The sequence below is a fragment of the Triturus cristatus genome, chromosome 1_1, assembly GCF_964204655.1.
Source record: "Triturus cristatus chromosome 1_1, aTriCri1.1, whole genome shotgun sequence".
Lineage (NCBI taxonomy): Eukaryota > Metazoa > Chordata > Amphibia > Caudata > Salamandridae > Triturus > Triturus cristatus.
The window spans coordinates 423,347,135-423,365,341 of NC_140579.1; the positions used below are offsets into that span (position 1 = coordinate 423,347,135).

Below are 18,207 nucleotides of genomic sequence, written 5' to 3' on the forward strand. Positions count from 1 at the left end.
CATCATAGAGCGCCTTTTCGCAGAGGGTGGGGGTGCATCGTTACTGGGCAATATCCTAGCGTTATTCTGTCCCTCGCTTTTCCCATCTCTTCTTCCCGTCTGATCTGTTTTCATTTTAAAGAGGGATGAGGTGCCAATTCCCTGAGCGTGGCAGATTTTCATTGAAGAAAAACATTTGCAGCTCGTGCCACGTATCTCTATGGCTTGAACTTTTCATCCCCCTCTGGCAGGAAGGAAGAGCCCGCGTCTGGCGCTGCTGTCTTCACTCGGGGCTGACATTGGGTCCTTACTGTTCGAACGTAATCACAAGCGTCACTCGGGGTTCGACCAGCTGGTGTCTTCCAGAGGAGGCCAGAGGCTGCATATGCCCCAAGGACAACCCTTTGGATGTGAATATGGGTGTTTGCACTTTGAAAAACTTGCTTTCCACCAAGAGAAATAGAGTTCCACATGTCAGTTTTTCTGCAACGTGAGAATCAAAAGAACGCATTGCATTCCTCAGATGTGCATATTAGCGACATTATGAATTAACAACATGCGTACATGCATGTTGTGTCTTCACTATGTATTGACTAATGGGGAAATTCAGGTTTTTTTTTTTTGTTGCCTCGGAAAGTTGCAAGGGCGCGGCTATCAATAGTTCAGCAGGTGCAGCTGCACCAGGGTAGGGTGACCAGAATTTGGAAGCCAAAAACCGTGACCTTTCTAAAAAAAAGTAGAAGAAGGACTGAAACATCACCAGAGGAGCACTGAACGACAACACTCATTAATATCGAAACACTGACGAGGTAGTAAGGAAATAAATAAAAAGTAATTTTTTAAACCCAGTATCATACTTATTATTTAAATAGCTTTCAGTCGACCCTCACTGAAAACCGGGACCACAGCCAAAATTGCCAAATTCTGCTAGGACAGCTGGTGAAAAACCGGGACTTTCGTGGCAAATCCGGGAATCCTGGACACCCTACACCAGGGCCAAAATGTGTTAAAGAACAATTGCACCCAAATTATGACTATTATAACCAATGTCCGGGCAGAGGGTCAATTTTCCTTGTCTTCATTAGGACCGCTATCATCCTTGCTAAGGCACTGGGTTGCAGAGGAGGGACTTTGCCCCAGTGAGCGAGCAGAGTCCATAAACAAATAGGGTTGCCAATTGACCAATAATTTATTGGCTTGTCGTGGTATTTTATTTCATGCCAAGACAGGCGAAAATAATAAGAAAATCATTAACACCGAGTATCTTTTTTCCTTTGAAATCTAGTTCACAAACAAAAGATAACTCATAAAAAAAAATACTGTTCATGTATGTGGTCTATACTATTCCTATTCTCCAGTATTGAATCTTTCATAGATTCACATGCTTGTACTAGAAAAACTGCATAGAAAAATCCCATAGAGAATCATATTATTTGGTAATCAAACCTCATCATTATTTGGTCCAAAACTCAGCCAATCAGCTGCCAGCCCTGACATCACACTCCCCAGCAGAGCCATCATACCTCGGATTTCCAACCGCCTTTGTGTGAGAAGGAGTCTCCCTGAGCCTTGCTCAGTTTTGTTCCTGAGTTAACTTTTCACTTTTTCAACTGAAAGTTCTTTCTTCTGGATTTGAGGTACTGTTTTTCATATTTTACCTACTATGGCTGAAAGCTCTAAAAAGAGGCTCTTCAGGCCCTGCAGATCCTGTGGACAACCTAGACTGTATTCTGAAGATCCCCACAAGGACTGCTTGTACTGTCTTCATCCTAAACATGTGCCTAAGGACTGCAAACACTGCAGAACCTTTTCTGCAAAAACTCTGAGAGACAGGGAGGCACGTTTACTGTTGTGGCTTCAAAAAAAGGTCACTTCAGATTTTGACTCTGAAGAGGAAGTTATTACTCAGTCTTCTAAAAAGAGGAAATCTTCTGCTTCTGAGGAAAAAGTAGAACTTAAAAAGCATAAAACCAAAGACAGAGAGGCTTCTTCGTCTTCTCTTCCTCACACTCCTCTGAAAAAATCCTCAGTCAAGAGAGGTGTTTCAGCTCCGTCGACGAAGACTGGGACGTCGCCGGCACTGATTTCCATGAAAACGTCGACAGCTCCGTCGACGACTACAATCTCGACGACGATAGCTGCGTCGACGACTAAAACATCGTCGTCGAAGAAAGGCTCGTCGATGACCCTGTCGACGAGAAGGCCGGTTACGACCTCGTCTACGACTCAATCGCCAGAGACCTCGACAACGACTCAGTCGACGATGACCTCGTCGATAACCACCTCGTTGACGATAATACGTATTTCCTCATCGACGAGCACTCCGTCGACAGGAGCTCCGTCAACGACATCTTTTAAATCTCCAAAAGCAAAGTCAATGATATCATTGAAGTCTATTCCACTGTCGACGGGCTCGTCGATGATGAAGAAATCTTCAGATTTTACAGGCTGGACAAAAGTTTCTCCGCTTCCTCCATCTAATCTGCTAGAATTGCAGTCAGAGGATGAAGAGTCATAAGGAGTAGTATATAGTCCTTCCCGACTTCAGATAAAGAGTCAGGAAACGGATGATGAAGAATATCAGGAGGGTATTCTCTTTCCAAGATCGTCCAGTGCATGAGTCAAAAAGATATGAGTCTTTTCAGCAGTCATATGATTATGAGGCTGAGGAAGAAGCACAGCCTGATGTGAGAGAAGAATCTATTTCAATGCCAATTTCTCTAGTGACTGACTTACGTCTCATGATCAACGACTATTACCAACGTTTTCCTGAAGCTAACGCTCAAGCCTCGAAGTCTTCATCTGGTCCTACTCAAATTCAACCACCTCAACCTCCTCCCAATTTTTCAGCTCAAAAGGTTCAATCTCCTCCAATTGTTACAATTAGGGATGATTTAGAGGAGAGTGATGCAGATCAACCAGAAGAAGGGGAACTTCTTCAGGACAATCCAGTTGGGATAGAATGGGATCAGTAAATTCTACCTACTCCGCCGTCTCCATCACCATCGCCGGCAAACTCTCCTCCACAAAATATTGGAGGATTCCATGACATTATGGAAAAAGCCTCAAGGAGATTTGAACTCCCACTTCCGGTACAAAAAGCTGAGTGTTTTCGCTACGATTTTAAAGAGTAATCAAGAAAATCCATTAGATCGATTCCAATTATTGATCACATTTGAGACGAGGGATTGAAAATAATGTAGAATGCGGCTTTGGTTGCTGCCTCAGTACCCAGAATAGAGAAAAAATATCGAGCCCCAGAATCTTCTCCTGCTTGTTTAATTGGACATCCGCGGCCAGAGTCTGTAGTGATGCAAGCCGCTCAAAGACAATCGAAAAACCCAGTTTCCACTTCTGCAGCCCCTCCTGATAAGGAAGGAAGACGAATGGATGGTGCGGGGAAGCGTTTTGCTGTAATGGCAGCAGCCTCCATTAAAGCTGCAAATGCTTTAGTTCTTATCAGTAGATATAATAGGCAGATGCGGTCAGATATAGCACCTTTGTTGGCCCATCTACCAGAGGATAAGAAGGAAGAAGAGGCCGCCATTTTACAAGATGGGGCTAGGGCGGCATCTGAATCCATAGATATTGCAATGGATTTGTCTTCTGTAGCATTCAGGCAAATGGCGGGTGCAGTGGCCCTCTGAAGGCAAGGATGGCTTAAAGCCACTTCTTTTAGACCGGAAGTCCAAGTAAAAATAGTTGACATGCCGTTCGATGGAGAAAATCTCTTTGGAAAACATATAGATGATGCCCTCCAAAGTATCAAAGCTGACACAGACACTGCGCGAGCGTTGGGATCTCCTCAGCAGGGCAGGTTCCAGTCCTTTCGGAAGAGAGGAACTAGAGGACAATATAATCAAAGATCTTCGTACCAGTCCAACAGATACCAGCCATACAGTCAGCAGGGGTATCGCCAATTTTCAAGTAACCAACAATTTCGATCCTCTAACACCCCGTATCAGCAGCAGTCCAGAGGGAAGTCTTCTGTGAGAGGTAAATCGCAACAATCTAATAGACAACAGTGACTCTGTCAAGGCGCCCGCCACATGTTCAGACGTCAAGGATCATTACCTTTCTCTCTTTTATCAGGCTTGGCTGTCGATAACAACAGACAGATGGGTACTGGACGTGATTCAACAAGGCCATACACTGGAATTCATACAGAAGCCTCCAAATCATCATCCTATTCACAGGAAGCAAGAACACCTATCAGCCCTCAAGGCGGAAATGTTATCCCTTTTACAAAAAGAAGCAATAGAAGAGGTTTCGCGTCTTCAACGAGGGAAAGGCTTTTGTTCGCATTTCTTTTTAATAAAGAAAAAAGACACATTGAAATGGAGGCAGGTAATGGACCTGAGAGGTTTGAACAAATTCATCAAAAAGATATCTTTTCGAATGTTATCCCTGCAAGAAATTCTCCTACTTCTCTGCAAGGGAGATTATTTGGCATCCCTGGACCTTTTAGATGCTTATTTTCACATCCCAATTCATATAAATCACAGAAACTTTCTACGTTTCATGGTGGCAGGCGCCATTACCAGTTCAAAGTAGTGCCATTCGGTCTCAAGTCGGCGCCAAGGGTCTTTACGAAATGTATGGCGCCAGTAGCGGCACACCCAAGACTTCAAGGTCACCAAATTTTCCCATATCTAGACGATTGGCTCATAAAGGGTACTTCGTTCAGGGAAACCCAGTGCTCTCTGCAATGTTGCATGGATCTCTTCAGTCGTCTGGGTCTAAGGATCAATCTAGAAAAGTCGCACCTCATGCCATCTCAGTCCCTTCAATTTCTGGAAGCCATGCTTCGCACAAAGGAAGCAAAAGCTTATCCTTCTGAGGAGTGTATTCAAAAAATCATATGCCTGGCGTCGCATATACAAATAAAAAAGTGCGTTTCAGTGAGAATCTACAAATCCTTATTGGGGATGATGTCTTCTTGTGTCCCCTTACTTCCCAATTGCAGACTACACATGAGGCCTCTTCATGAGCTCCTAGACAAACAATGGATTTAATCTCAAGGGTCCTTGGAAGATTGGATTGTTATCACTCCTCAGATCCAAAAGGCACTGTCATGGTGGAAGATCAGGGAACATTTGACAGAAGGTCTGCTCTTTGAACCGCAGCATCACAGTTAGGTTATGATGACAGATGCATCGCTACAAGGTTGGGGAGCACATCTCCAAGACCTCGAAATACAGGGTCACTGGTCAAACCGCGAAGCTCAGCTTCACATCAACCTGCTAGAGCTAAAAGCTGTCTTTTTGGGATTTCAGGCGTTTCTCCCCAGAATTTGCGTTTCGACAGTACTTGTCAAAACAGACAGCACAACATCGATGTTTTACCTTTTAAAACAAAGGGGTACAAAGTCAAAAGTCCTGTTGAAACAAGCGCAGGAGATTTGGAGGTGGTTACTGCTTCACAACATATCACTTCAGGTCCAGAACGTTCCAGGAGTGAACAACACAAGAGCAGATGTTCTGAGCAGATCGTCCAGTGTTTCTCACGAGTGGGAATTGGACCAAAGCCAGCTTCTCAGAGTATTTCACCTATGGGGCACCCCATCGCTGGATCTGTTCGCGAACCACCACAACTCAAAATGCAAACACTTTGCAAGCAGGTTTCCGCAAAAAGGATCGTGGGGCAATGCTCTACAGATGCGCTGGACAGGGATGTTCGCGTATGCATTCCCTCCATTTCCTCTGATATCGAAAGTGTTGCGGAAGATGAAATCGGAACCGTGCCATTTGATTCTTGTAGCCCCGGCATGGCCGAGACAAGCTTGGTTTTCCGAACTTCTCAAATTATCAGTGGCACCCAGGATACAGTTTCCATTAGTGCAGAATCTGATCACTATGAACGAAGGTCAAATTCTCCATCCAAATTTGAAATCGCTGAACTTGGCAGCATGGAACCTCACGAACATGAATTCCAATCTTTAAATATTTCTCAGGAATGCCGAGATATTCTTTCACGATCTCTGGCAATCTCTACGAATAAAACATATACGCAAAATGGAAGAGATTTTGTCAATGGTGGGCATCTAAAAATATACATCCCTTTCACGCCTCCTCAGAACAAATTCTTCCCTATCTTTTAAATTTGGCTAAATCAGGACTTTCACATATGTCTATAAAAGCGCATTTGGCCGCTATCTCAAGATATACGAGAGTTCCTGACCATCCATCTCTTTGGTCTCAGAGTGATAAAAGAATTTTTCAAAGGTCTCTTCAGGAGGTTTCCCCCGGTGCAACGCCCAACAGTCTCTTGGCAGCTTAATACGGTTCTTACGCAGCTCATGAAACCGCAGTTTGAACCAGTACATAAAGCGGATTTACAGTTCATTTCATGGAAAACAGCTTTACTATTAGCTCTCACGTCAGCAAGAAGGTTCAGCGAAATTCAAGCCTTCTCAATTGCAGAACCTTTTCTCCAATTCCGACCGGCTAGAGTTATCCTTAGAACGAATCCAAAGTTCATTCCTAAGGTCCCATCCAACTTTCATCTGAATGAGCCTGTAGTGTTACCTACATTCTTTAAAGATCCTTCATCATCTGCGGAAAGAGCCCTACACTCTTTAGACATTAAACGGTGTTTAAAATTCTACATTGATAAAACAAAATCTTTCAGAAAAACAAACCAACTTTTTGTGGCTTTTTCTGGTCCCAGAAAGGGTTTGGTGCTGTCTAGATCTAGTATTTCGAGGTGGATAACTTCGGCCATTTCCTTGTGTCATGTCAAAGCTGGAAAACCTCTACAATCCAAGGTGCACGCGCATTCTACAAGAAAGATGGCAACTTCTACGGCTCTGTTTGCAGGAGTGTCTTTGCCAGACATCTGCAGGGCAGCGACGTGGAAAAATGCGCACACCTTCACTAGACACTATTGTCTAGACACAGCATGGAAAAAGGTTGCAGCAGTGGGACAAGCAGTTCTACGCCATCTATTTCAATAAGGTATTTCTCAAGATATATATATGTTCTGGTATACATATTGCAAATATATCTATGTCTATCTAACTATTTATTTTCTTGCATGTTTTGAATACTATCTTGGTATTAGTATACTTTTATGATTGTTGATATTCTAGAAAGAGGAGCAGAGCCCAAAGAGAATATGGGGTTCTATCTTGGAAACGCAGTTTGGTGTAAGTACTGCTCACTATTCTGATACAAGCATGTGAATCTATGAAAGATTCAATACTGGAGAAAAAACTAGTTACTTACCTGTACACTATGGTTCTCCAGTATTATCTTTTAATAGATTAACATGCGGCCCGCCCACCTCCCCGTTTCTCAGTTAGAACCTTTTTATCTCTAGATATATCCTTGTCTCTCACTTGGGGCTGGAAATCTGAGGTATGATGGCTCTGCTGGGAAGTGTGATGTCAGGGCTGGCAGCTGATTGGCTGAGTTTTGGACCAAATAATGATGAGGTTTGATTACCAAATATGATTCCCTATGGGATTTTTCTATGCAGTTTTTCTAGTACTGCTATGGTCATTCTGTTAACGTGAGACTCCCACCATGACGACGGGGAAGATACAAGCATGTGAATCTATGAAAGATAATACTGGAGAACCATAGTGTACAGGTAAGTAACTAGTTGTGTTTTTTAACACCGGGAAGAATTGTGCTATAAAAAAATGCAGAGAATTTTACACAAACTAATACTCCACTACTAGCTCTTAACCCTTCCAGAGCCCCAATGCCCACACAGATGACTGATATTTTTCTTTCAGAAAGATGACAACTCTATTCCCAGGCTGTATCGTCATTGGTCATTTGAGGAATAACAGCACCTATTGTCAGCACTTTACAACTCGGAGGAGTAGGTGCCACATAAAAGACTTACGAGGGAGTCGGAGAAGGGAGGGTGTAGAGGAGAGGATTAAAAAAAAATTACATCGCGCAGCAATGATTGTGGAGAGGCGGAGCGAGTTTTCAAAGTGGTGCTGACGGCTGGCGGTTCGCGTGTGCACACTCGCGTGAACACAAGCGCTAGGCCAGCCAGCAGCACTTTGAAATCTCGCCTACAAAATGTCCCTCCGAGTTATTCTGTCCCTCGCTTTTCCCATCTCTTCTTCCCGTCTGATCTGTTTTCATTTTAAAGAGGGATGAGGTGCCAATTCCCTGAGCGTGGCAGATTTTCATTGAAGAAAAACATTTGCAGCTCGTGCCACGTATCTCTATGGCTTGAACTTTTCATCCCCCTCTGGCAGGAAGGAAGAGCCCGCGTCTGGCGCTGCTGTCTTCACTCGGGGCTGACATTGGGTCCTTACTGTTCGAACGTAATCACAAGCGTCACTCGGGGTTCGACCAGCTGGTGTCTTCCAGAGGAGGCCAGAGGCTGCATATGCCCCAAGGACAACCCTTTGGATGTGAATATGGGTGTTTGCACTTTGAAAAACTTGCTTTCCACCAAGAGAAATAGAGTTCCACATGTCAGTTTTTCTGCAACGAACCACGTAAACCAACAACACATTCATCAGAGGAAAGTTTGGTTTCAGACAAGGATATCTCTACATCCAGAACACCAGTGCAGTCCGCAACCTCACCATCTAACTTACAAACTTCAACTAAGGATGCTACGGAACAAGCCGATAAAACCAACACGGTGTCTTTTTTGTCCCAGGCTCCGGACCAAGGAATACCTCCAGTTTTACAACTAGAAACCCAAAGTGCAACCATAAGATCAGGCGAGGAAAGGGGAGAAAAATCGCTACGCAGCGGGAAGAACATTCCTTGATTATAAATATCTCTTCTGTTGACATCACACCCCACCAAAAAGCCGTCCTAAACAGGGGTTTGTCCTTCGTTCCAACTACTCACGCCAACCAACTGGACATTGACGTCGCACTGTATAAATTCATGCGGACATTACGCCTACGCCATTACTTTTCTAATGTAGTAATTTCAGAAGCGACCCCATCTACTAGCAAAGTAACGAAATTCAAACCTCGAAGTACTTTTCAAGCCCCTGTGTCCCACAAGATGCTGGACACATTCGAGATCATGATCAAGAAAGATATCAAAAACCTAATTCTCCGTCCCAATAAACATTGGAACCTAACAAACAACGAAAGAATCACATTGAGAACCCTCGCCAACAACCCAGACATTACCATCCAACCCGCTGACAAGGGGGGAGCAATTGTCATAATGGACACAGAATTCTATTCAAAACAGGTCAACATTCATGTGAATGATCAATCCACATACCTACTTCTACAAACCGATCCAACACCACAGCTGGAAATCATCTTGCAAGGAATCTTGAAAAAAGCTTACGATCTAGGATGGATTGACGAACAAACCAGACAGTTCCTCACCACACCAAATCCACGCAGACCTCACCTCTATATGTTACCAAAAATACACAAAAACCTACATCAACCACCTTTCAGACCTATTGTCTCTGGATGCGGTTCAATTTTTGATGTTGTAGGAAAATATTTGGATCATTACTTACAGAGATTCGTGCAAAACTGGTGGTCATACACCAAGGACACCACAGACTTCCTCAAGAAACTTCAACTCATTCAACCAAATATTCAACCGACTTGGTTATTGTGTACTATTGATGTGGTGGCTCTCTACACCTCTATTCCTCATTCCACAGGTATGGAGGCAGTAGAATGGGCTCTACTCCAACGCGAAGACATTGACACAGAGAAGGTTTTCATCTTGCAACTCTTACACTTTTGCCTTCACCACAGTTACTTTAAATGGAATGAACAATTTTACGCCCAACTCTCGGGAACTTCTATGGGCTTTCCAGGAGCTCCCTCGTATGCCAACATCTTCATGGCGATGTTTGAACAGGAGTACATCATGGACATACCTCAATGGTGGACAAACATTTACACCTACAGTCGATACATTGACGACATCTTTTTGGTTTGGACCAACTCCCAGCAACTCCTGGAAGAAATGATAACTACTTTAAATTCTCACAACCCTAGGATACAATTCACCCACAGGATTGAAACACAAACTATCCAATTCCTTGATGTTACCATCAATAAAAATCCTGATGGACCAGGACTCTCAACCACGGTCTACACTAAACCCACTGATCGCAACAATGCGTTACATTTCTCCAGCTTTCATCCCAATAACCTCATCCACAATTTACCTTATTCTCAGTTTATCCGCATTAAACGCATTTGTTCCAACATGGTAGACAGCACGACCAAGATCAATGAACAAAAAGAAAAATACCATGAACGAGGGTACCCTTCCACCATCATTGACTCTTGTGCACAACGAGCTTTGGCCAAATCACGGGAAGATTTATTGTCACCCACCAGTAGAGTTAATAAATCCAATATAGTCTTCATATCCAGATATTCTACCTGCTCTACAGCCATCAAGAAGATTATTAATAAACGGTGGGAACTACTATCAAATGAAATTGAATTTAATAACATCTTCTGTGAACCACCTCTGCACGCTTACACAAGGGGCCAAAACCTCCGTGAACTATTATCTTCCACCAAGCAACAATCTCAAACTGGCCGGACCCACAAAGGCACGGTGAAATGTCATAATTGTTCACACTGCAACAACATCATCCTAGGAAAGATCTTAAAACATCCTACCACTGGCAAGGACGTTGCATTACGACACACCAGCGATTGCAATACTTCCAATGTAATTTACGGGATCAAATGCCCGTGTGGCAAACTATACATTGGAAAAACTGAACGGAAAATGAAAACACGTCTGACCGAACACAAAAGTCGCATCAGAACTTTGAGTAAAAATTCTCCTCTGGCATCCCACTGGCATGAAGCATGCCATTCCATATCACAACTAAGATTTCAAATTATTGAACATGTGGAGCCACAACAAGGTACCAACAATCACCTGAGACTTCTCCAAAGGGAAGTTTTTTGGATTAAAAGCCTGGACACCATGGCACCCACCGGTCTCAATGACCGGATGGACATGTCGTGTTTTATTTGACCAAGAGTTTCTCAACTAGTCAGCATCCCCTTAGGCCAGTTTCTAAACTGTAGAACCTATTACGAACATCACAGCAAAAACTCATTTAATATCATGTTACACACATACCAACTCTTCAAGCACGATTATTTAGGTTACCACGCACCTTGCAGTTTTTAAAGGAACTCTTAGCACTTGTCAATATATCTCGATGCGTACTTCATCCATATTGCGTACACTTTATTGTACACAACACATACGTTAACACTACCCAACGGGTCTATGAGTCCGAAAGATTAGGTACTGTATGTTTATTGAACACATCTCTGCTGAGAGAACTCTGTTCACTTTCATCCTTAAGTCGTCATCATTTTATGCACTGCGATGTTTTTTATATTTTGCTTCTACATGGCACCGATGTTTGCCCACATACATTGCCCGATCTCTTTTGTTCAGACTAGGAGCTCGTAAAAGTAATGATCACGGAACACTTCCCAGTTCTAATTGTTCCGTTCTCTTATCGCTCATTCTATCTCGCATCTATGAATTTCCCCTCTATCTTGCAGCGTTTTGTCTCCGTTCCAACATGGCACCCATCTAAGCAGTGAGAACCATCTGTTTACTAGGTTTAAACCAAGTCTTTCTTAGTCCATCGTCTATGTCGGGTACTTCCGGTTTATGTCCTGATTTGTTTCTCTTACAAAAGCGCATTTTCAGCTGACACTTTGCACTCGTTTATTGGTGTCGCTGAGACGTTCGTTATTTCTTCCCCGTAGCATCTTTAAGGTGAGGTTTCTGTGACGTGCTTTTCGTTGGTTGAGACCGCTGTTCAATCTGGACATACCATTTTGTTAACCTTTCCGTTTCTAAACAAAACTCGTTCCCCTTTTTTTCTCTCCTTTTCTCTACGCAGCTCTTTACAAAACCTCCGGAGGTAAGATTTCACCCGTTTAGCCTTACACGCAACTTTCCTTAGACTGCACTTCTGAGCATCTTGTACGTTTAGTACAGTTCATTTGACACGCTATTGGTTTACATACGCAATTGTTATTTTTCCAACAGCTACAGAGCCGACCATCTTACGTAAGGTATGAATTCATTACCACCACTGTAACCCTCTATCGATTATCGAACACTTGCATTAGGACTCCTGTCCTGATTAATTTCATTAACATGATTTGGTTCGTTTTTCATCATTTCAGAAATATGAGTTTTGCACACCCAGGTAAGCGCCTAGCTGACTATGTTTTACAATCCTCTTTTTCGCATATTTCATCACTTGAGCCCATGCTGACTCAGTCATATTTCTGTCCGTTTCAGAGAACATTTAACCACACAGACAAACAGGTAACTTGTTGTCAGACACGTCTGCTTTGTATTAGAGTCATTGAGATTGAGCCCCCACAACATAATCCTAACCAGAAACATGGTTCGTTTTATATTTTTCAGATTGCCCCTGACGAAGGAACCGGCTGGTTCCGAAATGCATTGGGCATTTAAAAATGTTCTGTTGTGTTGAAGTTTTTGTGTTATTGTATCATGCTTACAACATGTAATTTGGAATTGTGCTACATGTGAAAATTGATTGTATCTATGATGTTCAAGTACAAATGACACTAATTTGTATTGGTACAAACTGCTATATTCTTATGCGTTTCCACATAAGATAATCATGTGTAAAGCTCTAGAGTATGTCTTGTTTTAATGCTGAAAATTAAACATACACGTTTCAAACAAAGTAGTGTCAGGCAGGACACTTTGTGAACAGTGCTCAGTTGCATACAGGCTCTCAACCTGTCAATACCCGGTTTTTATTTCAGTAGGAGAGGACAAACCCCTACAGAACTGATGCACCACTGTTCCCTTCAATTGAGAATTATTGATTAAACTGTCACAACACAGGAGTGCTCTCCCCATACAACCGCAATTCCCTGAGCGTGGCAGATTTTCATTGAAGAAAAACATTTGCAGCTCGTGCCACGTATCTCTATGGCTTGAACTTTTCATCCCCCTCTGGCAGGAAGGAAGAGCCCGCGTCTGGCGCTGCTGTCTTCACTCGGGGCTGACATTGGGTCCTTACTGTTCGAACGTAATCACAAGCGTCACTCGGGGTTCGACCAGCTGGTGTCTTCCAGAGGAGGCCAGAGGCTGCATATGCCCCAAGGACAACCCTTTGGATGTGAATATGGGTGTTTGCACTTTGAAAAACTTGCTTTCCACCAAGAGAAATAGAGTTCCACATGTCAGTTTTTCTGCAACGTGAGAATCAAAAGAACGCATTGCATTCCTCAGATGTGCATATTAGCGACATTATGAATTAACAACATGCGTACATGCATGTTGTGTCTTCACTATGTATTAACTAATGGGGAAATTGGGAGCATTCAGGTTTTTTGTTGCCTTGGAAAGTTGCAAAGGCGTGGCTATCAATAGTTCAGCAGGTGCAGCTGCACCAGGGTAGGGTGACCAGAATTTGAAAGCCAAAAACCGGGAACTTTCTAAAAAAATAGAAGGACTCAATTAAACATCACCAGAGAAGCACAGAATGACATCTCATTAATATCGAAACACTGACGCGGTAGTAAGGAAATAAATAAAAAGTCATTTTTTAAACCCAGTATCATACTTATTTAAATAGCTTTCAGTCGACGCTCACTGAAAACCGGGACCACAGCCAAAATGGCCAAAATCTGCTGGGACAGCTGGTGAAAAACCGGGACTGTCGTGGCAAATCCGGAAATCATGGTCACCCTACACCAGGGCCAAAATGTGTTAAAGACCAATTGCACCCAAATTATGACTATTATAACCAATGTCCGGGCAGAGGGTCAATTTTCCTTGTCTTCATTAGGACCGCTATCATCCTTGCTAAGGCACTGGGTTGCAGAGGAGGAACTTGGCTCCAGTGAGACAGCAGAGTCCATATACAAATAGGGTTGCCAATTGACCAATAATGTATTGGCTTGGCGTGGTATTTTATTTCATGCCAAGACAGGCGAAAATAATAGGAAAATCGTTAACACCGAGTATCTTTTTTCCTTTGAAATCTAGGTAACAAACAAAAGATGATAACTCGTAAAAAAATATACTGTTTATGTATGTGGTCTATACTATTCCTATTTTTTAACACAGGGAAGAATTGTGCTATAAAAAAAATGCAGAGAATTTTACACAAACTAATACGCCACTACTAGCTCTTAACCCTTCCAGAGCCCCAATGCCCGCACAGATGACTGATATTTTTCTTTCAGAAAGATGACAACTGTATTCCCAGGCTGTATCGTCATTGGTCATTTGAGGAATAACAGCACCTATTGTCAGCACGTTACAACTCGGAGGAGTAAGTGCCACATAAAAGACTGACGAGGGAGTCGGAGAAGGGAGGGTGTAGGGGAGAGGATTAAAAAAAATGACATTGCGCAACAATGATTGTGGAGAGGCGGAGCGAGTTTTCAAAGTGCTGCTGAAGGCTGGCGGATCGCGCGTGCACGCTCGCGTGAGCACAAGTGCTAGGCCAGCCAGGAGCACTTTGAAAACTCACCTACAAAATGTCTCTCCGAGCAGCGCATTGCCGCAGACTCAGCGAGACCTAAAAAGGGCATTTGAACTCAGGGTGCTTCGCTTAATAATTTCCTTAGCTGAGTCCATTCCTTCCATGTGTAGTATGTTCCCTTATAAATGTGGTACATAATATTATGAACAGTATATTTCCCGATTGCAAACCATTAGTTTTGAGTGCACTCAAAAAATGTTTGGGGTCGTCTAATAAATATATATAAATGGTAAATGTTGCTTCTAGTAAGAGTCAACAATTTTTGCTTATGTAACAAATAACTACTTGTTCCCAAATATGGTTGGTATTAGAGGTGTCTCAGTAATACTCTTGTGGATCTTATGCAAACACATTCAGGAATCCTCGCACATTTAGTTCATGAAAATTGAGATTGGCGTGTCAATAATTCATTCATCTCGAGTCGTTAATACCAGACACCTGGCAGTTTCCTGTATCTAAATAGTGAAATTGTAGTCAAGGTATGAATAATGATTAGCCTCCAAACACTGCAGAGTTTTTTTTGGGATGTACCATTGTTAATCTGTACTCACAATTCCTCCAGCCTTTTCAGTATTAATGTTTGATCTTCTTTCCAAGGATTGTATCATCTATTTTTGCTGAATGGACATGTTATTGACTCTAGTGTTTGAAAATTAGATTTTCTCAAGATATTTTATTGCTTCTTGTTCTTAAAACTGAATGGCTTTGTTTGTGATTGATTGACTAATTTTGTGGTTTAAAGGCTTGTTTCTCGTGTTATTTATTTTGGAGAAATGCCTACTTGCATAATCTGCTAATAAATTTGTCTATACAAACCTTATCACTGTTTTGGCACAAAGGTCATTCATATTTGTAGTACCTTCAAGGTAGAGTCCAGTTTATTTTTTTTTAAAATACGTAAAATACGTTGTATCATAGATTTTTTTTGATTGATTGACGAATGACTGGGCCTAAAAGTGAACACATCTTGTTATGCTTCATATAACAGGTACACCTGTAACATTGTTTTCTTCAAACCTGCTGGTTGCCTTTGAGGATTTAGTGAAAGAAGTGTTCATTCTCATTCCCATTTGAGTGTTAAGCACTGTATGCAGCATAGATTTCAGCCCAGTCATAAACCGTTTAATCACGAGCAGAGTTGGGATTTTTCTTTAATCATTGACATCATTGAAGTAGTACCACATGACACATTCTGATGCTTTTGATACTGTCTGTTGCAGGAAGAAGCTGAGATACAGGCAGAGCTTGAGCGGCTGGAGAGGGTTAGAAATCTACACATCAGAGAACTGAAAGGGATCCACAATGAAGACAATTCACAGTAAGCATTTGAATATTTTAGAAGTGAGGAGAGGGAATTAAAGCAATTTTCAGCATTGACTGCTGTGCTAATGATGGGGAGGGTCGAAGATGAACTTTGGGGGAGGGTATAAGATAAGCTTAACCTAAGCCATAAAAGATCACTGGTGTGGTCATAGTGAGGGACAGGTGCAAGTGTGCACCTGGACTCAAGCAGTCCAACTCCTGCTCTCAGCATTGTCTTTGTGGGGCAGCGAGATGCAGAGGTTGCTGTGACCTGACAGGAATAGTACCCTCTGTTCCATCATGCTGATGAAAAGGTGATGCTCCAGTAAACCTTGTAGAATGCATTCTGTATAGGAAAACTAGAGCCACCCTACTCACATGGAACAATGGTATCTATTATATTACGAGGAACAGTGGTTCCTGTGGACAATGTGTGTAATATATGGTAGTAGTTAGCTCAATGGCAGGATTTATGGGTAAAGAGATGTCGGAGAGGTAAAAGAAACCATATACAACGACACTTACGAATATAAGCTGTTTATATAAATGCGTAATCAAATTAATCCTGAAAAGTGCATGGTGTCCCAAGTGAACATAGAACCTACATATCAAATTAGTGACAATTTGTGACATAAAAATAGGTTTCAAGAATACAAAAAGTACCATAACACAAATGTACAATGGTAGGGGCTCGGGAATGGTTTGCTTTAAAGTTTATTCGACAGCGTTTCAACCCTACCATTATAGGGGGTTTCTTCAGTACCTAACATGGAGGGACACCTGAAAATGTGAATCCACTATCAGAGTGTAAAGTGCACACCACAAAGAAGTGTATTAGGAGAGCGGTACTCACATGGGGCCCAACCTCGCACCCTGTGAGGGGAAGAGGGCTGACAGTCCTATTGGTGTAATGTGTATTATTTTTTTTTAAATATCTTTTTTATTGGCATTTATGATAACGTCTTCGATACAAAATGTCGGTTCAAAACCACAGAAATAATACAAATCTTCAGAAAAAAGGAAAAGCCATTACACACATCAGGTTCAGGTATACATCATGCGGATATAAAGTCAACAATACTGATTCCAACATCATGTTTCCCCGTGGTTTTCTCCAATGTAGTGTGAGTTACCCTCCAGCTTTGTACTAATGCGTATTAATTCTCTGCTGCAGCGGGGTGTTTTGCCTGGAGTATCTAAGTCCGCTTTCAGTCCTGGTCATTCCGTATTTACTTGCTCTGACCAATGTTCGTAGAGCTGCTGTACAATAACTCAATAAGAAATAATAATAAGAAAAGAAGGAAAAACAAACTCAGTGCATCTAAAATACCATTTAGACACTCCACTAAAACTTATGTAAATCCACCAGGGGTCCTCTGTCAATTCGTTTGTTTCAAACCGCTCGTCTGATTCTTCTATCGGGCCGGGGGTCCCAATGGGGGAGAAGAGAGAGGGTATCAACTAAGTCCCACAGGGTGTTGGGGCAAGGACCAGTACCGAATAAACCAAAGAAAATGACGGTGTCATACAGGTGTTGCGGCGTCTGGGGGCTAAGCCTACCCTCCACCCAGGATCCCTCAGATTCCAATGAGCTCCATTGCGAGCCTCGGTCAGGTGTATCACTTGTGTCCCAAGCCCATGGTTCCGCCAGGGCTTTGTGTCTTTTTGTGATCTTATCCTCCCAGATCAGAGCTTTTTCCTCTGTCCTGGCCCAACAGGAAACATCATTTTCCCAGTTTGCAATTAAAGGGTACGTCCCTGACTTCCACCTGAGCGCTATTCTCCGTTGTATAAGTTTGAAGGCAGCGTTCCAGGACCTTCTTCCACTCCCTCTCACTCAGCTGCCTAGTCAGCGTGCCCTCCCATCTCGCTTGTAGTCGGGGGCAAAGGTCGATGGGTCATTTCCGTTATGGCCAGGTATAACCATTTTACCAGGTGTCCTGCCGAGCCCAAAGTCACCATCGCATGGAAGACCGTATGAGTGAGAGGTTCATTCGTGGCAACTCCCCACAACTCCGTCAAAGCCCCCGTATCTTATGATAGTTCAGAAACTGTCCCGCCGTAAGTCATGGTATTCTAGAAACTCAGCTAAAGGGAGCAGTTCTCCATCCCAGTAGGAATCCCCGACCGAGAACACGCCTGCCTCCTCCCAACCCTATAACTGCCAACTTGTAAGAGGGGGGCCAATTCCAGTTTGTGGTAGTCCCGTGAGTGGTAAACTTGGTGTGTAAAGCAATGCATCTCTAGTTCTCACCGTACATCTATCCCAGCACGTTACCACCACTGAAAGTAGCGTCCCCATGTATTTAATCATTTGGTGAGGGCTGATCATTCTAGGGAACAAGGCCCCTTGTGCAGTACTTGCTGGAAGGGACAAAGTTTCCAGTCCCCTTCCATCTAGCCATCTGGCCATCCACTGAAGCT

At 42.8% G+C, this 18,207-nt stretch overlaps 1 protein-coding gene across 1 annotated transcript in view; it reads left to right on the forward strand.

Moving 5' to 3' along the window:
• Positions 1-18,207, forward strand: part of LOC146870353 (serine/threonine-protein kinase tousled-like 2) — a 608,416-nt gene that overhangs the window by 82,047 nt on the left and 508,162 nt on the right. The window contains exon 4 of the mRNA XM_085642876.1: positions 15,702-15,799. Coding sequence (XP_085499002.1) covers positions 15,702-15,799 — 98 coding nt within the window. The remainder of the gene's footprint in view (positions 1-15,701; positions 15,800-18,207) is intronic.